The following is a 22,987-nucleotide window of genomic DNA, read 5'->3' on the forward strand; positions in this document are numbered from 1 at the left end:
CTGGATGGGCACAAGGGATCTTTTGAGGATGATGAAAAGGTTGTGAAATTGGATTATGTGATGGTTGTACAATTCTGTAAATGTTAACAAAAATCACTGAATTGTACCCTTAAAACAAGTGAATTTTATGGCATGTAAATAAAGCAATTAAAAAGAAAAGGCAGGCCTGGGACCCTTGCCTCACTTCCTCACTGTGCTCCAGGTAAGGGACAGGTGGTGATGGAGGTTTGCAGGTAGGGAGGTGGGTTCAAGGAATGGAGTTCCCCAGCTGGAAGAGAGGCCACTGCTCCAGGTCAGGGGTGGGGCAGGGGGCTATACTGATCCAGCAGCTTCACCAACCTTCAAGCACACACACCAGTTCAGGCCATACTTACATCTCTGGCTCTGAGGTGGAGGGACCCACATGCAAGAACCAGGGGGAAGCCTTGGGGAGCTACGGGTGGCCCCCAACTGACAGCCATCAAGGAAATGTGCCCTTAGTCCTACAAGGACGAGGCACGGGATCTACCAACCACAGATAGGAGCTTAGAAGGGGAATCAGCCCTGGGGCCTCTACAAAGAGTGCTGTCCTGTCAACACCTTGAAGCCTTGTGAGACTCTAAGCGGAGAAACCGGCCAAGCCCACCAGACTTCTGGTCTGCAGAACTGTTACATAATCAACGGCTGCAATTGTGTTGGCCAAGTTTGTGTTCGTTTGTGACAGCAGCAACAGAAACATGCAATACAGATTTGTTATAAAACCGAGTGTGAACAACGAAACTCATACCAGCCATTCTATCACCTTCCACAACCCTACCAGTATCTAGGATATCAGAAACCCCCCAAATCTTAAAGAACGTAGTACTTTCTACTTCACCTTTAATGTTAGACTGTAGGCCGAGACACCCAAGCTATAATTCTGATTATAAGCACCGAACGGCAAATTAAGAGACCCAGGTCTTATTTTTATATCAGTGTAAGGACCTCAAGTAAATTAATCTCCCTGAATCTCTGTTTCCATGTCTGCCACAAAAATGAGTTGGTCCAGATGATTTCTGAGGTCATGTTCGCTGTATGAACCAAAACTGACAGGCAGACATCATAACGAGCAACACGCATTCATTTAACTTAAAAGCCACCACTCGCAGCTGGTGGAGAGCGCCTCCTGAAAATGCACTCTGATGGGAGGAAAGGGAATCTGTTAAGGGATGCTGGGGTCCAGTCCAAGGTCACTAGTCTCGGTCTCCAAAGGAGAGATGAATTGTACTGAGGGGTCAGCCTAGCCCTCCTCAGTAGTTACCCTGGATGTGCCAACAATCTCCTAGAGAAGATTCCTCACCAGAAGTGGTCTGGTCTAAGAAAACCTGCCACCTGTGTTTGCTTCCCATCCTGGGTAACACGAGACTTCTTGGGGAGGAGAAATATTTGCTAGAAACCCTGAATGTCCTCTACCAATTTTTCCACCTCTCTTCCTAGAATGGGATCTTTCAAGTTTTGATGAAAATAATTTGGCCAAGGAATTTGCGCCTCAGTAAACTCAGTTTATTACAACAAACATTTTTTGAACAGCTGCTGTGTGCTCGTTGAATTCAAGTTTGGGAGACAAATGTTCAATTTCATTTCCAATCTCTGATTTCAGTACCAACATCTTTAGTCATGAGACTGAAATAGGAGAGATGTGGGGAGGCAAAGACCAGATTCATTACACTCAAAGCAAAGAGCTGAACAGTGGATGCGATCTACAGCCTTTTGAAAAGAAGGTGAAGGATTCATTAAGAACTGAGTATAAGCACTGAATAGTGAGTTACCAAAAACTTCTTTCAGAAGCATTTACATGCTGTCTCACATCAAGTTCACATCAACACTCTGGGTAAATTTTGATCTGCACCACTGTCCTCAATCATGATTTTCCAAGAAAGCTACCCTCAAGCTCATGGAGAAGCTAGATTTGAATGCGCAGCACATGTATTTTTCATGGACAAATTATGCAACTATGTATGTGGTCAGATGTGATTAAAAATATGGTTGAACACGTATTTGCATGTGTTTCACATGGTTAATCACATATCTTAGTGCCATATATTTTTAGACATTTTAGCAGTTAAAATGCTACTGCTATCACTTCTCAGTGCTTATTTTAATCCTCTCTGCATATAAGCAATGACTGACCGAAATCACCAATACCAGCAAATTTCAACTTCCTCTTCGGAGGCAGGTGTGACATTGAGTCCATACATGTGATATACTCCTACAGACACATCCAGAATTATGTGCAACACTTGGCACTCAGACCACAATCTTCAAGCCAAGAAGTCATGTAGTCATGTAGGAAAAAAAAATAATTATGTTGACGTCCTTAAATTTATTATAATAAGTTTTTTTTAAAAAATGAATAACCAGCAAACTTTGGTATTTTATTGAGCTAGAAATTATTTGCAACAGACACCCTTTGCTTAGGACGTATTTTGACACTTTGGTTGATAAGCATTGCCCTGCTATACCATAAGTGTACGCTTGAAATCCCAATTCCTGAAGGCTAAAGGTGCACAGAACCATGGAAAAAGTAATGAGAGAAACACATTCTCCACACTGGGAAATGGTGGGATAAGATAAACCTGTGACAAAAGTCCACTAATGAGCATTTTTCTGGAAGTAACTAATTCCCTCCTATGCTCTTTAAAGCCACTGACATCCCAGGCGGGTTTCATAGCCTGTATCCAAATTCAAAGGTGTATTTCTTTCTTGACATGTAGAAGAAACTACTCAAAACACATTAAAAATATGAAGAGGCTATGTTATCTCAACCACCATACATGGTTCAAAGCACAGGCTCTTAGACTAGTGGTCCAGAGGTCATTTTGCCTCCCAGGGGACGTTTGGCAATACTGGGATGCTCTTGATTTTCACAACTCAGGGAGGAAAGTGTTGATATCTCATAGGTAGAGGCCAGGGATGCTGCTAAACATACTACAGTAAAGAGGACGAATGCTCCATTCCCAATACAGAACTGTCTGATCCAAGATGCCAGTAGTGCTGAGGCTGAGAAACCTTGTTCTCAAGCCAACCTGCCTGGGTTTCAAATCACCTGTTACTTGTGTAAGTTACTTAACATCTACGTGCTTATTGTCTTTAACAGTGAAATTAGAACAGTAACAGTCTCTGCACTTTATTGATTTATTGTGAGAAAAAAATGACACAGAAAGGAGCTAAGAACAATGTCCAGAACAAAGCCAGAGCTTAACAAATGTTTACTTTTGTTATCACTATATGCATTGAAAAAGACGGAGAAGAAAAATACCAAAATTTTAAAATAAGTTGTTTCTAGGTGGCCAGACCACAACTGATTTTTATTTTCATTATTCTTTTATATGTCTTTATATTTTCCAAATTTTCTAGAATTGTATTTATTATTACTCTAGAGGAAAGAATTTTCCTTTGGGACACAGTGGAACCAGAAAGACCTGGATTCAGATGCTGGCTTTATTTGCTGTGTGTGGCTTTGGGCAGATTAGTTATCCTGAGCTTCAGCTCCCTGATCAGAAATTGGATCTAGTAACGCATATCAGAGAGCTTCCATCAAGATTAAACATGACAGTCATTCAGTGCCTTGGAAATATACTGAATGACAGGCTCTGAGAGATGAGCGCTTTCCAAGTTTGGCCCAGGAAAAATGACGCTACAAACAGAGAAATATATTCATGATGGTGACTGCCCTTTTGGTTTTTAAACTGTCCTCTCATCTCAACCCACTGTTTGTCTGGACTCAGAGGAGAAATTGCACCCATACACTGATCCTTGTCTCTATTCCTTCTACCTCCCCACATACACATCCTAGGAAAGGATCTGATAATCTGGTGGGCAGGGCAGACTAGCAGCCGGAAGTTACTGTGAGTGAAGGCAGGACCAGGTATCACTTTCACAAGCTTCACACACCCTCACTATTCCTCTTCGTATTTCTTCTTTCATCTCCAGCCTCCAAGCTGAAAGTGTTCTTAGCAAGGTCTCTCCTCCAGGGGAGCCTCTCCACTTTCTCTCCTGTTTCTGTCTGCTTCTGTTCAGCTGGTTGAGAGGACTGTCCCCTTTTAGATTTGAGAGGGATGAGTGGAAACCCAGAGAGGCTTCTAGATCCAAGCCTCTTGTGTGCACAGCCCTGCTCATCTGAGGAGGCCAGCAAGCGTGCAGTGGGCAAGCAGCACTGGCCCAGCTACAGTGTTTCCAGCAGGGCTGTTTCTCTTCCACAACTCATTCACTCCAGGCTACACTGAAGGCTGGGAGGATGAGTAGACAGGATTAAAGGACACACACCTTATCCACAAACCCCACTCTTCATGTTCCTAATGATCCTTAATCAGATGGAAAAAGAATTGTAGTTTAGTCCTAAGTCATGTCTGACTCTTTTGCGACCCCATGGACTATAGCCTGCCAGGCTCCTCTGTCCATGGGATTTCCCAGGCAAGAATACTGGCTTGGGTTGCAGTTCCTTCTTCAGGGGTCTCCCCAACCCAGGGATTGAACTTGCGGCTTCTGCATTGGAAGGCAGATTCTTTGCCACTGAGCCACTAGCAAAGCTGGGAAAAAGAATAGAATGGGTTATATTTGTTTATGCTATCAGGAGGGGTAACTATTTTAAGCCTAGTTATTAACCTGCTAACAAATTCAAATCCCAAGCAACCTTTAAAGATGCTCCAAGACAATCTCTTGTACTCAGGTCCTAATCACCACGGTATGGAAATGGCAACCTGGCTCAATCCATTCTGACTCTGAAGATCCCATGGTTCTCTAGGGAGGAGTCCTGTAGTCCAGTGGGATGGGATCTTGGTGCAATGTCCTAGGGAATGGGAAGGATGGTTGGTTAGGACAGGATGGCCTGGGGCAGGAACTGATCTTCTCAAGGCATTCTCTCTTGGCCCAAGGTGAACTGTCTCAATGATGCCAGGCCAAAAAAACATCAGAGGAAAATGAGACTGTTCAGGGTGCCTCCACCTAGATGTAAATACAAGTATCAGGAGAACTACATTCTAAATGTAAATAAAATGTCAGGGGGATTGGTAATCACCAGGAAAAAAATTTATGGACTTTCTTGAACTCTATCTGCTCCAAGGTTGGTCTGACTAGCATAAGTAAATTTCAGACATAACTTTGACTGTTGCCAAGTTCTCTCCTACTACACTTTAACCTCCTCAATACCCTTCCCCATAAAAGCATGCAAAACAAAATAGATATGGGACCCCAGAATGCTGTCAAGAGTCTTCAGTCTTCCCATTCTTCATTCACAAGTGCATATTGAGATGATACCATAAACAAACCAGGTGCTAAGTGCTAGAAATCCAGAGATGGAAGAAGTGGGTCCCTTCTGTCCAGAAGCTGACTTCAGATGACTATGATAGTCTTAGGTGTACTTGTTCCAGGGAAATGTAGATTTCAGCAAGGATCAAAGGCTTAATCTAAGAACTAAAGTTCAATAAAATTCAAGGTGTCAGGGAGACACCCTCCTCTTAAAGCAGTTTTCAGTGAAAGCCTGAAGGGAAACACCTTATACCATAAGGAATTTCAGTAATTTTGAATTCCTCCCCCCTTTTCTTTCTCTCTGTATCTTTGACCCACCCAGTAACTTCTCTAAGTTTTCCCACAGCATATAAGAATGAGATGTCATCTTTTCTTGTCAGGGGCCAGAAGGGAAATAACACAGACCAAGAGGAAGTAAACCAGAAATTTTAAAAAATCCCTCTTTTTCCCATAAAACCTAAGATAATTTGCAAAAGAGAGGTCTATTCCCTGTTTTAAAGTATGATAATGTTATTTTAAAGCAATAACTCTAGTCAGTTTGATAAAACATAGTTTGTGTTTATAATTTTATAAGTTTTTAATTTATTTATTTTGAAAACCAGGTAAGTACTGTTAAAGATAATATGGTTAGGCTGGTCTTGTTACTAGGTCCTGAGGACAGAAGAATGTTTCTGGGTTTGATTAAAAAAAATAATAATAAACCATGATGTAATTTTAGATTTCTTTTTTCCCTTTAGATATCATTTGGTCACCATAGCAACACAGTGTTTTACTACCACATATCTATACAGCACAAGGGAAGAGAAGAACAGGCAATTACTTACTGAGTTATTTGGGGGTACAGAATGTGACTAGTGGGATAATTCAAAATTAAATACAGACCTCACTGGGGATCTGTTTTAGCCAGGCAAGCCAATTAAATGGTCTAGTAGTGTCAGCTGAACACAATTTGTAGCCAAATCAACTGTTGACATCATTTGAAATAACGGAAGCAGGGAAGCAACATAGTTCAGTGATTAACAGCATGGACTCTGATGTCAAGTTTTTTCAGTCTAAACCCCATTTCTCCTATTTGATAGCTGTGTGACCTTGGGAAAGTTCCTTAACTTCTCTGTGCCTTAGTTTCTTCATCTCTAAAATGTGGGTACTAATAATAACTCCCACAGAAGGTTATTATACAGATTAAATAACTGAGTGTGCTTAGAATGATGCCTTACACATAGCAAGAACTTTATAAGTATTTGTTAAATGAAGGCAAAATAAAATGTAAATTTGCTAGTTCCTCTCTTTGTGCTGGGTAGAAATAACCAAAAGGATCAAGATTTGAGTGCATGGAAGATTCTTTTAGCCTATAACTCTGGAAGATTCCTTTGAAAACTTCCTGGGAGCCTTCTTGGTAGCTTTTCTCAAAGATATGAGATTTGGTGGACAGCCTACCATCCCTAACAGAGAGCTGAAAACAATCACAAGCACTCCTGGTATCAGGGACATGAGAAGGAAGACGATCACACAGCACAAAGAAACAGCATGCTAGCCCACTCAGGCTCCCTCAGCCACAGCCAATTACTTTGCGAACATGGACACAGAATAAGCAGCTGAAAAAGCATGAAACAGGATTTGATTGTAGTGACATATGAAATCTGGCTGGTGTCAGTAATATTATTTTTTCCCTCTTTCCAGGATTCAAAGAAAAAAAAAATCTGTTTCAGCAGTGAGTGCTTTGTTTTATTCATTATCACTGTATACAATGTCCATCTCATTTTTCTTCAACAGGCAGTTACTGGGGTGAATTATGCATTTTACAGAACTACCTAGGCATCTTTTCTGGATCTGTGACAAATCAAAAGCCCCTAACCAGCATGTAAGCCAAGACAAAATCTCCGAATGGCCTGGAAAACAGAAGGTATCATATCCTCTGAGCCAAATTTCAGCCACGAAACCATGGGGTCTCTAGCACATACCTTCATCTGGACTTGATTTCAGAGACGGTCTCCTTGGGTCGTCTTGGTCAGGATCAGCCCTTGCAGAGGAGTTTGGAGGATGCCATAAACCACCACAGAAGCTTGGAAACACAGTCATATCTGTCCTCTGCCTTCCCCTTGGCTCACAGCCTGCTTCCTGGTAGGAAGACAAGATGACGCCGTGCAGGGTTGACTGTTAAACCATCTTCCCGCCCCCAGCCCCACTCTCCTGGTGCCCCTCCCTTCTCCTTTCCTGGGCTCTGGAATGTGTCACATGGGAAATGGATCATGTGGCTCACGAGGAGAATGTGGCCAGCTTCTCTCTCCCTTCCCCCTCATTTTTCCTTTCAGGAGCACAGAGGCAGAAATCTCCGACCTGATTGGCTCTAACCAAAAATCTCCATATGAAAAGGGGAAGATTCAACCATCCAAACCTCTAGCCTTCTCCACTTTCTTTTTTATTTCTCATCTGAACATTTTATCCTGAACATTTTATCCTGGACATGCAGAATTGCTTGGAAGGGAAAGAAAGGATACTTTCTCCCCAGGCCCTCCCTTTCTTTCTTGTCGTTTGTACTCTAAGTTGGCAAGGTGTTCCCTAAGCTCCCTCCGGAGCCACCTTGGCACATCTGACAAAAATCAAGTGTTCAGCACCACGGACAGCATTATACCCCCTCAGCGCTCATTTGTCTATTTCACTCTCGAGTAAATAAAACCATTTAAAAAATATTTCCCTGAGGTTCTGTGTCTAAATATACACCTGGCCATATATAAGTAGGACTCCAACTTCCCCTACTGTCAACTTACTGTTATTTATAAACAGAAATATAATTTTTACATATCATCAAATGTCTACCTTCCCACCCCCATTCCACCATCCATCCACACCCTTTAAACATGCTCCATGTTTTGGGGGTGGAGAGGAAATTCTCACTACACAGTTTACCATATGCCCATACATCTATGCTCACAGGCACAACCACAGAAATATGTAGGTTTCTTGAGTGTGCATGTTCAGATGTCTTTAGCCCCATCCCTAGGCCTCAGGCAGGGCTGAGTTAAGAGGCAGAAAGCGAGTCTGGTAGGAGCTGTTTTGTGCAGGGTCTTTCCTGCTTCGCTGACGTCCTGGTTGCCATGGTGCTAGGTAACTGCTGAAGGGGATGACTGCGTTCAGAACCAGTCACCATGGGACCCTGCTGACTAAAGAAAGGAAGAGGGAACAGAACTGAATTGCAGAGGAGGGCTTTCAATGAGCATTTTTAGAGCCAAATTTACCTAATGGGCCCCTTCTTTACTGAATTGTTGCTGACCCTAAATCTTGAAAGGATTCTAGGAATTAGTATGGACACTGTGATGATGACTCCCTCCATCTTTCACTGCTTCTTTCCTTAAAAATCTATTTAGGTGCAACAGAATGAAAATGCCAGCTTCACAGAACGACTGTGGTGTGCCATCAGAAAGCAGGGTGGGGGTGAGGGGGTGGGGGGGGGGTGGAAGAACACAGGAAACATACTTCTTGGATTGCGGCTTCTGGCTTTTATGAGGTCATTCATCTAGATCTAACAGTCTTAAGTGGGAGATACACTAGACCTACACCTGAACTAGGAACAATTGTGAATACTTTATGAGTTTACAGGAGAAAAGATAAATATTGCTTAATGTGACTTGCTGGATTATTTTAAATAAAGATAAATTTGAATAATAAGGTCAATCCCTTGCATAACATTTGGACTATCCCAAGTTAGGAACTGAATCTATACATTTGTCTCTTTAGGCATACACATAACCTGTTTGTTTCTAACTCAGAATTCTAAGCATAGCAATTCTGAATACTGTATTTCTATGGGGGGGGTTCAGGTAGAAATACTGACTTTCAATGTGCAGTAATGCAAATTCTGTTAAGAAAAGAGGTAGCATAGAGAAGCTCCAGTATAATTTCATGAAATTGAAGCTCTTTCCTGGCCTCATGTCCATAGCTTAAGACATGTTTACTTCTTTTATTCTAGGATAAGAATCAAGTTAATTCTAGTTTTTCCATGTAAGGCTCAGAGAAATTCAACTCTGTTAATTCTAACACTGGCCCCTTTCAGAAAATTAGTTTATCAGGAAAGCTGGACATGTATTTGAAGAAATTCTTAAGAGAGTTAGTCAGATGGTGACTTAATATCATCTCTCTTTTCTTAGTGAATAATAAGAATAATAATAACAGCAACAACAGAATCAGCTAATTATTTATCATGAGCCATGATCTCATTTAATCCTCCTATCCAACCAGAGAAAAACTTAACTGTATTTTTCTCATTTATTTAATAGACACCTTGGAGGTTTAGCCTGACTTGGTAAAAGAAATTATTGTATTTTTAATAAAACATTCATCACACTGGTAAAAAAAAAATATTGGGAGTGGGGTGTGATGTATTATGTTTCTCAGCAAATTATGGTGGCTCAGACAGTAAAGATTCCACCTGCAGTGCAGGAGACCTGAGTTGGATCCCTCGGTCAAGAAGATCCCCTGGAGGAGGGCATGGTAACCCACTCCAGTATTCCTGCCTGGAGAATCCCCATGGACAGAGGAGCCTGGCGGGCTACAGTCCATGGGGTTGCAAAGAGTTGGACACGACTGAGTGACTGAGCACATCCAACCATAAGACAGGTACTGTTATTAACATTCCTGCTTTACAGATAAGGAAACTTAGGGAGAAGTAATATGCCCACAACCATACCACTAGTTAGCATAGGAGCTAGGACTTGGGACTATTTAGTCTGACCCCAGAGCAGGTACACTATACTATTCTATATCATAAATAATGGATTCATTTAAAATAACTTATTAATTTAACATGACTGATGTGATTCAGTACTATAGGCCTTTGACAAAAGAAATCAGAAAGACTGCTTTAAATCATTTGAGAGCAAAAAAAGACCAAATTATTCATTCTTTTTAGAATGACTGCACATGTACATCATAGCTTAATGATAAAATAATAATTATTTCATAAGGAATCATAATCTGAAATATTAATACTATAAAATGCTATGTAATATACTAATTCTATTAAAAATATATTTATAATCACCAAACTTATTCCCAGCCTTTTTGAAAAAACAGTTGTCTTCCATCCAAACCCATAAAATCCCACAAATCCATAATATTTGCATAACTGGGGTCATATTTTGAAAATAACTTATGTGATTTTTTTTTCTCCTCTGCCTGCCTGGGCAATCAGTTGGCCTTGGGGATAGAGAATGTGGCACTCTTCAGAGTTACCAAAGTGATGGGAAAAAAAGAAGGAATAAATATTCAGCTTCCAAAATTTAAAACAGGAGTGTACAGCAAGAAAATAGGCTTGAAATCCAAGCTACTGTTTTGAAAGCCATTCTCAAAATTCCTTTATTTGTCATCAACCAAATATAGAAGACTTTGCTCAGACTGTCTGGTACCATAGAGTAGGCCTTCAGACTGGGGCAGGCAAACATTTTCCAAAGGGTCCCAGAGTCTGTAGCCAGTTCTATGGGAATTAATTTTTAGATCCTTAACTTCCACAAACTGATCTTCCTGTGAACTGTTGCAGTCGAAATATCATGCTGGTTCTTGATTCCCATCTAGAAGTTTTTCTTCCCTTTTACCACAGACTGGTGAACCTCTCACCCACCTTACCTCAAATCCTACCATGGTGAATTGCTTGGATTTTAAAAAGCCCCTGGGAGCCAAGCAAGGAAACAACTGGAAACATTGAGGATGCTATTGAGATATTAGTTAACTTGAGTTAACACATCCTTTTAAAAAACAAGAGCTCTCCAACTGCTTTAAACAAAGCTGAAAGCAAACCACTATCCAATTGTCCACTGAGAGATTCATTAAAACAGTTCTCTTAAAGGAAAGCTCTATTTACAAAAGAATGCCAGCTAATAAATGCAGAATATAATAGTTAGAACACCATTTTTGCAGGCCCCAGTGTAATAAATGATTCAGGCAAGGACCACAACAGATATTCAAACTATGAGATGAAAAGTTGTTGGGAACAGGTTGTTTGTAGATTATTTATAAACTTTCAATGGTGAGACTGGGAGAAGGGGTCATCATCTTAACCAAGTGACCAAATTTAGCATCACTAGCAATGGTGGGCCACAGTCCATAGGTTCGCAGAGTCGGACGTGACTGAGCACTTACAATGGGACAACCTGAAATTAGTGTCTAACGTAAAGCAATGTAACCTATCCAACATTACTAATGAGTATTCTTTCTAAAAACATTTATCTGAATATAATCAAACCTCTATACAGTGTGCCTCTCAGAGAGGGGAAAGCAGTAGTTGGAAAAACAAATCAAAGACATTATAAGAAAAAAATCAACCAAATTGAGAATATAGAATATTCTGCAAAAGAACTAGTCTGGACTTATCAGAAGCTCATTGTTTTAAAATAAGAAGGGTGACCTGTGACAGATTAAAGAGACTAAAGAAAACCAATTGCAAAGCACGTAATTTGATGAGATGCTGACTGAGGAGGGAGAGTTAAAATATATAGTTAAAATATATAAATAGTTAAAATATATATATATAAAATAGCTCTAAAATATTTTGGGGACAGTTGGGGAAATTTGTCTTGTGATTTGTATTAGATGGTGTCATGAAATCATTATTTCTACTAGGTGTGAGAAAGGAATTGTAGTTAATGGGTGGATTTTCTTATTCTTAGGAGACGTTGAAGAAGTAAGGATGAGGTCAAGATGAATTCAAGTTACCCACATGTGGTTAAACACGAAAACACACGTACATAAATAATCAGAAAGGGAAAGTAACAACGGGCGAATCTAGCTGAAGAGTCTGTGGGTGTTTACTGTACTGTACTTTCAACTCTGTTGTCTGAATGAAAATGGAAATAAATTCTGCTCTGTGGTGGACAAGGACATGCCACACAGAGAGTAAGAGTCTCTCCCTCTAGATCTCAGGTTCAGAAAGAAAGAGATAAAGGAGAATAAAGCAGCCAGTCACTGGACCTGACTCCTTCTAGACCAAAGAAGGATATGAGAGTATTCATTTTCTCTTGGTGACTCTTTCAAATTACTGCAAACAATGGCTTCAAATGACACAAATCTATTGTCTTATGGTATTGTAGGTCAGAAACCCGACATGGGTCTTAGGACTCAGAGTATGGCTGGTGACAGCAGGGCTGTGCTCTCTTCTGGAGGCCACAGAGAGAGAATCTGTTTCCATCCTTGGGCTCGTAACTCCCTGACTCCATCTTCAAAACCAACCATCTTGTATCTCTTTAACCATTACTCCACAGTCACAGAGTAATGGTAACTTTAGCCATTCCAGAGTCACTTGTGACTCTGACTTCAGATTGGAAAGTCACTAGGTTGGATCCACAAGATAATCCAGGATAATCTCCTCTCTCAAGGCCTTAACTTAGTCATATCTACAAAGTCCCTTTTACCCTGGAAGGTAACATGTTCACAGGGTCTGAGTACTAGGGTGAATATCTATAGGTGTCCTAACTCTGCGTACCACAGTAAGTTACCTCCAGGTTGAGAGGAGCACTCAGGGCAAAAGATCTCTGCTTTTGCTCCCCTCTGGAGACAGCTGCCAAGGCCCCTCACACCTCATTCTGAACTTTGCACGGCCATTTGGGCCAATGGCAAATTTTCTACAGTGTACACAGGCATACAGAGCAGCTGACCATCCCAAGCGTTTCCTGTTCCTTTGAAGCATGGATGCTAAACTAACAGCCATGGGCCTGCTGTGGTCAGGTGAACTGACTCGATAGCAAGAGCCAAGGAGAAGCAGTCTCCAAGGGGGAGAGGCTGTTCCTCCCTGGGAGATTTGCCTGAAGCCAAAAATGGGCCATGAATTCATGAGATCCAGGCTTCAGCATCACAGGCCAGCAGGTTCCCCAGTGATCAGGCCAGCAAGGGGCATCATGCAAGAACCCTGCCAGTGCACACACTAGGTCCAGAATGAAGCCAGGGAATACCCCTTACTCGTGAGTCCACAAGGATGTATCTGTTACCCCTCCCCACCCTTCATACAAATGGACGTTATCGTCAGAGAAGATGTCAGGACCTCCTTGGGAAACATTATGAAATAGGACACATTTTTATCCAAAAGCAACCACTTAAATAATGAAATTGATTGAACTATATTTGAGACTGAACTGGACACTTAGTTGGTTTTTCTGTAATCAAACAGTTGGGGTGGCTGTAAAATGTGTCCACAAATTCTTTGATATGCCTCCCTTCAAATGATGACACCTAATAATATTTCTCTTGAACATGGGCCATCCTTACAACCTGTTTCTAGTTAAAATGATGTGGGAGAAGTGATTCTCTGTAGTTCCTGTGGCTAGATCATCGCAAGGACAGTTTCTGCCCGGCTCTCTCCCTCTTGGATTACTCATTCTTGGGGAAGCCAGCCACCATGTCATAAGAACACTAATGCTGTACCGTAAAGAGGTCCACACATGGAAAACTGAGGCCTCTCACCAACCAGCGCCAACCAGCAACAGGGCAGTGAGCCACCCCGATATCAGATCCTCCAGCCCTAGTCAAGCGACTGCAGTCCACACGACATTTTTTGTTGTTGTTCAGCTGGGTCTTCACTGCTGCGCATGGGCTTTCCCTAGTTGCAGCAAGGGAGGGCTCATTTCCAGTTGTAGTACAAAGGCTTCGCATCGCGGTGGCTTCTCTTACACAGAGCACAGGCTCTAGGGTGTGTGGGCTTCAGTAGTTGCAGCATACAGGCTTAGTTATTCTACTTTGCAGTGCAAAAGGCAATGGCACTCCACTCTAGTACTCTTGCCTGGAGAATCCCATGGATAGAGGAGCCTGGTAGGCTGCAGTCCATGGGATCACAACGTGTCAGACACGACTGAGTGACTTCACCTCACTCACTTCATACTTTATCACTGGAGAAGGAAATGACAACCCACTCCAGTATTCTTGCCTGGAGAATCCCATGGATGGAGGAGCCTGGTAGGCTGCAGTCCATGGGGTCGCAAAGTGTCAGACACGACTGAGTGACTTCACCTCACCCACTTCATACTTTATCACTGGAGAAGGAAATGGAAACCCACTCCAGTATTCTTGCCTGGAGAATCCCATGGACAGAGGAGGCTGGCTGGTCATAGTCCATGGGGTCACAGAGAGTTGGACACGACTGAAGTGACTAAGCATACATGTATTTTACGTTGTGGAATCTTCCTGGACCAGGGATTGAACTCATGTCTCCTGCATTGGCAGGTGGATTCTTATCCACTGTACCACTAGGGAAGTCACAGACAACATCCTGACTGCAACTTTGTGAGATCCCAGGCCAGAACTACCTGGTTAAGCTGTTCCCAAATTCCTCACCCACAAAAATGATAAGATAATGCTTATTATTAAGTTCCTAAGTTTGGGGGAATTTTGTTATGCAATAATAGATAACATACCCACATGAAAACTCTAGAAAACAACAAAGAGAACTACTTTTTCTTGACATATTTAAGCAGTAGTGAGTTAAGTAAGTGTCCCTGCTGCATATATGTGTGTTCCTGTTGTGGTAAATTGTGGTTTTATTAATCCCAAGGGCAGGAGGAAAGAGAGAACACAACTAGCCACGTTAGAGAGCTATCTAAGGGGAAAAAAGAAAGCCACTGGGGTGGAGGTGGATTTATTATAAAGATTCTGAAGAAGAACTGCAGGGAACTCAAGAACAGGAAGTGGCAGTCAGACCAAAAATGGGAGTGAAGTAAGGGACAGAAAGCTGTCAGAGCTGAGACAGCCACCAACTCCATCTCTTTCTCTCTTGAGGCTGCTGCTGCTAAGTGGCTTCAGTCATGTCTGACTCTGTGCGACCCCATAGACAGCAGCCCACCAGGCTCCCCCATCCCTGGGATTCTCCAGGCAAGAACACTGGAGTGGGCTGCCATTTCCTTTTCCAGTGCATGAAAGTGAAAAGTGAAAGGAAGTCGCTCAGTCATGTCCGACTCTTCATGACTCCATGGAGTCTACCTACCAGGCTCCTCTGCCCATGGGATTTTCCAGGCAAGAGTACTGGAGTGGGGTGTCATTGCCTTCTTTGTCTCTTGAGGCTACAAGACCTATTCTCTCCCATTTTCTCTCTCTTAGTTGGCAGCATTCACCTGCTTCTCTTTTGCAATCAGCTTGTTCCGATTACTGATGCACAAATAGTGGGCTCAGCTCTCTGCAAGTTACATGACCTTACAAATTCAATGCTTCTATCTAAATGAACCAGTCTCAAAACAGAACTACAGTATGATACAGCAAGCCTACCTCTGGGTATTCTGTTGTTGTCTGGTCACTCAGTCGTGTCCGACTCTTTGCAGCTCCATGAACTAGAACCCCTCAGGTTCCTTTGTCTATGGAATTTTCCAGGCAAGAATACTGGAGTGGGCTGCCATGCCCTCCTCCAGGGGATCTTCCTGACCCAGGGATCAAACCGATATCTCCTGTGTTGGCAGGCAGATTCTTTACTACTAGACACCTTTCCAAGTCCACTTCTGGGTATATACCTAAAGGAAATAAAATCACTGTCTAGAAGAGATGTCTGCATTCCCAAGTTCATAGAAGCATTATTCACAATAGCCAAGATATGTGGAAACAATGTGTCTGTTGACAGATGAATGAGTAAAGGAAATATGATATACAAATACCCTCCCCCCTCACACCCACACACACTGGAGTATTATTCAACCTTAGAAAATTCTGCCATTTGTGACAACATGGATGAACCTTACATTAAGTGAAATAAGCCAGACACAGGAAGACAGATACTGCAGGATCTCATTCATATGTGGAAACTAAAAAAGTTAAATTCATAGTAACAGAGAGTAGAATAGTGGTTACACGGCTGCGGGATTTCGCTACAGGGAGAGAGATACTGGTCAAGGGTACAAAGTTTCAATTATAAGATAAACAAGTTTTTGAGACCTTATGTACACACAGCATGTTGACTACAGTTAATAACAGTGTATACTTGAAGTTTACTGAGAGAGATTTCAAGTGTTCTCACCACACATGCAAAAATGGTAACTATGTGAGATGGGGTATTATTTAGCTTGACTGTGGTCATCACAATGCACATCACAATGTATATATATCACATCACATTGTATACCTTAAAGATACACAACTTTTATTTGTCAGTCATACTTCCATAAAGCTGGGGAGAAAACATATGATCCAGTCTCTCAATATTCTGATCCAAATTCTTAGGAGGCAGTCAGTTTGACTCAGCTCAAGGAGACCAAGATCAAACTAGTCAATCCTAAAGGAAATCAACCCTGAACATCCATTGGAAGGACTGATGCTGAAGCTCCAATACTTTGGCCACCTGATGCAAAGAGCCGACTCACTGGAAAAAGACCCTGATGCTGGGTAAGACTCAGGGAAGGAGAAGAAGGCAATGGAGGATGAGATGGTTGGATGGCATCACTGACTCAATGGACATGAGTTTGAGCAAACTCCAGGAGATAGTGAAGGACAGGGAAGCCTGGCATGCTGTAGCTCATGGGGTTGCAAAGAGTCAGACACGACTGAGCGACTCAACAACAAAGTCAGATATAAAGTGGATCAAATCAGCTGGAGGCACTGGGATGCAGCAGAGTTCTTGTGCTTCTCCCTCAACACGCTCTAACAGATTTGGCAAATATTATAAAAAGGAAGGACAAGGAAAGGGAGGAAGCGGCTGACAGAGGAAATGACGGACATCTTAGTGTGTATTTTTTTTAATTCCATGAACTCTCCACTGCCGAGCCTGCCAATAACCACAATATCCTGGCATCAATAACAGCAGTAGTAAGGTGGTTTCAACTTCTGAATTACTTATATCCCTAGAAACCTACAAGAAAGTACCCTTTCTCTTAGAAATTCAAATTCGTGACCCACACATGCCATCCCGCCCTGTCCAAGTGATTCTCTACTCACTGAAAGGCTACAAAAACAGCCTCGATTCTCACTATTCTCATTTGAAAGTACCGACAGCACGACTTGTGTCGTCAGAGCAGTGGTTCTCAACCCTGGCAGCAAAATGAGGAGCTTTAACAAAATACTGATATCTGGGTTCCACTTCCAGAGATTCTGATTGAATTGTCGAAGGTGAAGCCTGGGCACTAGGACTTTCTAAAGCTCCCTAGATGATTCTAATGTGCAGGCAAGGTAAAGAATCTAGCCTAAGGTTCTCTGAATACAGATGCTACATTGAGCATGCACATTTTGGTGAGGAGATGGCAGGCATAAATGGTGAGAAGCTCAAGGCAGACACTTATTTATTAAATATATACTATAAGTTATGCTAGTAACTCATGCAGTTGTCAACAACATCTTGTTTCATTTTACAGTCATCCTATGAAGAAGACACTACTGTTCTAATTTGACATAGAGGAAAACCGAGGCTCAGAGAGGTCACACAGAGAGACTGTCATACCTTAGCATCAAACTCCAGGTCTGATTCTCAATTCTATACCCTTTCTGTGACACCATACTGAGAGGTCACACCTCTTACCATTGGATCCTACTCCCTAAAACCAAAATACGAAGGCATCAATGCAGAAACCCTATTCTATTGCATGCGTGTATTTTTTTTTCTGGAACATTTTCATGAATAACACAAATGTGGCCCAGTTACTAGGTTACACTAGTGTTAATTGCTCAGTCATGTCTAACTCTTTGTCACCCCATGGACAGTAGCCTGCCAGGCTCCTTTGTCCATGGACTTCTCCAGGCAAGAATACTGGAGTGGGCTGCCATTTCTTAGGCTATACTGTAGGCTGCCAAAATGAAGTGAACTTGCTCTGGGGAGAACTTCTTGATAGGGGACTACCAGGACTGGACCTTTCTTAATGAAGCATTTCCATTCTATTGATTGATACCTGGATCCTTCTCCTTCACTGCTAACTTAAGTCCTGTGGCTTTCTATACTGAGTTTTTCTTACAGATGAAGCTATATTGCTTACCTACAAGCAATTCCTTTGCTGGTCGACTAAAATCATGTATTGCATTGTTCCTCTGCCTTGTACTCCAGACAGTACATAAAAAATCAAAATATATTCAAAATCAAAAGTTGACTAGAGATTGCTGCCAATATCAAAATGGACTCTCATACCAAATGACTCTGGGAGGCTAAAAGCAGAAAGTATGTACTTTTGTAACAAGCTGGTGTCTTGATAGCTCAGTTTCACCACTCCACTCCATGAAATCCACACTGCATCCTGCCTGAGGTGTGGCTGAAGGGACCCACAGGGCGAGGACACTTCAGGTGTGGGTAGTACCTTTCAGACACTTCAGGAAGAAACTGAATGCTCGCGCAGGTGTCCCACGTATCCTGAGAGAGAAAGAGGTCACATTAGTCAGTTCTCCCAAGATGCTTCCAGAATTCCTGACTCCTCTACTTCCTCATCCCAACCTCAGTCCTTGCTTAGGACTCTGGCTTTTAGAATCCTCCTTGTCCCACTCACTTAGGGACTCCCCAGTTTCCACCGTACTCAAGAAGAACTAAATATGGGGGCATTTCTGTCTTTCTGTTTACAAACACTAACATCTTCACACTATCTGATGGGAAACGTTCTCTACTGCAGGAGTTCCCAACCTTCAGGCTCTAATGCCGGATGATCTCAGGTGGAGCTGATGCCATCATGATAGAAATAAAGTTCACAATAAATGTAACGAGCTTGACTCATCCTGAAACCATCCCCTGTCCCCCACCCACTATGGAATAACTGTCTTCCACAAAACTAGTGCCTGGTGCAAAAAAAAAATAGTAGTGTTGGGGAACACTACTCTACTACCAAGAGCCCTGTTTTCCTAGTTTTCCCTCTCCACTGGGCTGTGTAGTTTCTGCCTTCCTTCACCGCTTCTATTTTCCCATCTTCTCCTTCCCTCTGTATTACCTTACTTCACAATCCCTCTTGGTCTCCAGGAAAAAAAAAAAAGTTTTCACGGTCCTTAAAAAATGTATTCGCTCCCAGGGTTATCTTTCCAAATACAGAAAGCCCATCACTCTGGTTTTAAAGCCTGAACGGCCCTCCCATGTCCACTCCTTTACTACTCGATTCGCTGAATTCTCAGAGAATTCACGGCAGACACACAGTAAGGAAAAGAGGGACGACCGTACAAGCATGTGGAGTAGTTACTGCAAAATCTCGAAGAATCTAGTGTTGTGTGCTTGAATCCATCGCGTCAACGTGGATTATCCTCCGACCTTTCTCGACCTCTCAAGCCTAACTAGCTTGACTGTTATTTAACATAAAGTTTCAAAATGTTTTCGCGCTTAAAAGAAAAAAAAAAAGTCAGGCGCACGCGCAACCGCACACAGTTGTGGGGGGCGGGGGTTGCTGTTCGCGCAGGCAAATCTCGCGATGTTTGAGCCAGACCGGAGAGTAGCGTTTTTTTAATGGTGTTGTGAGGCTTTCCCCCCCTCCCCTCCACCAGGTGCAGTGATTTAATGTTGTAATCAAGTTAAAAATATCAAGACTCCACGGCAAGAACAAACGAGGCTAGAAATAGGCAACACGCCAGCGGCTGTTTTCCCTTCTAGGAAGGGCTTCTTGCGACGCCTCGAAGGCCCCACAAGTTCCTCAGAAACACAAGTCAGAAGTATATAAAAACAGAAGCAGCCAACCACTGTATCACCTTAGAGCGGTGTGGAGATTCTTGTTTTTCCACTTTTTACTGTACAAAAAATCCCATTGGCTGCTGGCAAACCAGGCTACACGCCTGTCGCCACTGCGCCTGCGCGAGGCTTTGTTTACTACCTCGGACGGCCGCTGGGTCCCGCCTCAAGAGTCTGGCGTGTAAGGGAATGTTCTGGGGTGTAGTTGTAAGCCGGGGACACGGATGGGAGGTTGATACTAGGACAGGTTAAGTGTAAGCCTGAAACCAGGGAAAATACGAGCGGGAATGAAAGCTCTTAAACACTCAGAAACCGTTGTCTTGTCAGATCTGTCGAACTGAAGGTAATGAAGGTGATAGCGCCACTCTTAAATAACTAAGAAGTGGTAAGCAGCAACTCTAACCCCCAAAGAGGAGGTGGAATTTAGGAACTTGTTAAAAATATGGACTCTGAAATGGAAAAGATGCAAATAACCCTAACGCTTAAGCCCATCTTACTTAAATTTCGAGCAATACCTCCATGGTTAAGAATGTCTCTTGCAGCAGAGTCAAGAAGGCAGCCATGCAAATTTTGAAACTAAAAACTGGCGGCTCTAGAAGCAATAGCCAGAAAAAGCACCAACCAACAAGCAAATTTTTAAAAATGGCTTTAAGTTCCCTTCAGAATCAGTTTCAAATGGATTAGAAGGCTATGATACAAGATGAGAAGATCTGGTGAAACTTTGATTATATTATAGATATGACTAGATCCGTTTGAAAATAAGGCAATGATTTTTGATGGAAGAGTTTCTAATGATGCATTTTAATGTGCTGTAAACTCCTTCAGTTGCTGGTAGATTCAGCTAAACCTAGATCTGTATCTTTGAGTTGTATAATAGCATCTGTATCTTTGATGTTTACAATTTGGACGTTTTATTGGACTATTTGTTAGGTTTCAAATAATGAATTTGAAGACCTTAATTTGTAATAGAAGAAACTTTCTACAAAAGGAAGATGAGATTTTTAGGTCGCATGAAATTAAGTAAGGGAAAAGTATGTACATGTGTGCAAACGGGGCCAAATTTTCAAGGCTCTGGGCACTTCCACCATGGTTCTCAGACTTAACGTTAAAAAATTAACCTCTAGATTTTTCTCTTTATGTTTGATATGATAGTAAAATGCAGTAAATGTAGCAAGTTGGATACTTACTTTTAAGGCAACAATTGGTACCAAAGTCAGAAGGAACTTAAAGTCCTGCTCCATTATCTAGGGTTGCACTCATTTGGTTGAGGTAAGGTGATAGCCAGTTTTCTAAGCAGGATTGAATTGACGTTTTTTTCGTGAAGGAAAAGAAATGTAGATAAGCTGAATTGATTCTTTGTTCACTTATTAAGGTGATTAAGACTGACCCATAAACACTGCTTACTTTGTCAAGGCAGTCAACAACTGTAAAAGAACTGAATGCTTTTATTGCACATGATGAGATGGTGCTAATGGAAACAGAATGGAAATTGGATGAAGAGTTGATACAGAGCTACCAATCCTTTGAGACTACTGGTGTATTTACATGTGATGAAAATGTTAGTGTAAGACCAGTAACTGGTCAAATAAAACTTTTACCTTTGTTCACTGAAAAAAAATCTTTTAATGAGTAAAAGAAACTCACCAGGAATTGGTTACCCATTCAGTCTGTCATGCAACTCAGGAAATAGATTTCCAGAATTTCCACGATCAGTAGCTAAAAACATTATCCATGGAAAAAAAATAGCTATCCATATTATTTATTTAGCAGCATTCTGAGCATGCTCTCCTGTAATTACCTTGACGTTGTAAGGCAGTGAAAAAACTGCTGCCTTTTGTAGTCACATATTTATGTAAACGTGGGTTCTTGAATTATTGTGACCCCAACATAAGGAACTGCTGAACAAGGAATCTTCTATGCATTCCCAATTACCCCAAATTTGTTGAATCAATACAATATAATCTTACTTATTGCTTCCCTTGTGGCTCAGCTGGTAAGGAATCCGCCTGCAATGCAGGAGACCTGGGTTCGATTCCTGGGTTGCGAAGATCCCCTGGAGAAGGGAACAGCTACCCACTCCAGTATTCTGGCCTGGAGAATTCCATGAACAAGAGAGTCCACGGGGCAGCAAAGAGTCGGACACGACTGAGCGACTTTCACTTTCAATCTTATTAACTGAGTGATAGAACTTTTTTCATGACATAATTTTAAAGATTTTAGACATATTAAACGCTACAGCCAAATCGCAGTGTGTGTGCACTGCAGTCCCCTTCATTGGTGAACAAGGGGCTGCCAGAGAGCTGTGCTGCTGCTCCTAGCCCTGTGCTCTTTCCAGTGTCGGGAGTGATTCTAGTACACTGGTCACACCTGAAGAAAGAATATTGCAGTCAGATGGAAGGGAATCGTTAGCAAGGGCGGGGGCGGGGGGGGCATATGGGAGAAAAAAGGGTGAACTTTGGTTGTGAATATTTAGCAGTGCCCATTAAGGACATCTCTGCTACAATACTCTTGCGACAACTAGAGAACTCCACCCTAGGCTCTCTGCCATCCTCATCTTTGCCCGGCTGGCTTCTTTATTTGCATTTACATCTCCTTTCTGTTCTGCCATCCTCAACTCAGTAGTCTTCTGTCACAGTCTCTGGAGAAGGCAATGGCACCCCACTCCAGTACTCTTGCCTGGAAAATCCCATGGACGGAGGAGCCTGGTAGGCTGCAGGCCATGGGGTCGCTAAGAGTCGGACACGACTGAGCGACTTCACTTTCACTTTTTCACTTTCATGCATTGGAGAAGGAAATGGCAACCCACTCCAGTGTTCTTGCCTGGAGAATCCCAGGGACGGCGGAGCCTGGTGGGCTGCCGTCTATGGGGTCGCACAGAGTCGGACACGACTGAAGCGACTCAGCAGCAGCAGCAGCAGTCACAGTCTCAGGATGGCTGCCATAGCACCAAACATCATGTTCTCATATGAAATGTTCAAAGAGAAAGGAAGGGATAGAGGGAGGGGAAAAAAAAGAGGAAAATGCTTTCTCTTTGTGTCCTCCCTTATCAGGGTGAAAAATCTTTCCCATATGACTTAACAGACTTCCCCTCACATCTCATTGCTCAGAACTATGTCATATGACTACCTCTAGCTGGGAGGAAGGGTAGGG

General features: G+C 42.3%; 1 protein-coding gene across 15 annotated transcripts in view; it reads right to left on the reverse strand.

The window, feature by feature from the left end:
* GPR19 (G protein-coupled receptor 19) overlaps positions 1 to 20,157 on the reverse strand; it is a 36,902-nt gene extending 16,745 nt beyond the window's left edge. Inside the window, exons 1-5 of one of the 15 annotated variants that reach the window (XR_006550389.2) lie at positions 19,116 to 19,603; positions 18,370 to 18,550; positions 7,227 to 7,383; positions 4,652 to 4,807; positions 4,509 to 4,547 (exon numbers count right to left, since the gene is read on the reverse strand). Coding sequence is in view for 1 of the 15 variants with exons in the window: in XM_025283282.3 (XP_025139067.2) it covers positions 18,498 to 18,550; positions 19,340 to 19,345 (59 nt within the window). In the remaining 14 variants the exon portion in view is untranslated. The other 14 variants (XM_044941170.2, XM_044941171.2, XM_044941168.2 and 11 more) reach the window with 14 other exon arrangements.
* Between the last annotated feature and the right edge of the window lie 2,830 nt (positions 20,158 to 22,987).

Source organism: Bubalus bubalis, chromosome 4, assembly GCF_019923935.1.
Source record: "Bubalus bubalis isolate 160015118507 breed Murrah chromosome 4, NDDB_SH_1, whole genome shotgun sequence".
NCBI classification, from domain to species: Eukaryota; Metazoa; Chordata; class Mammalia; order Artiodactyla; family Bovidae; genus Bubalus; species Bubalus bubalis.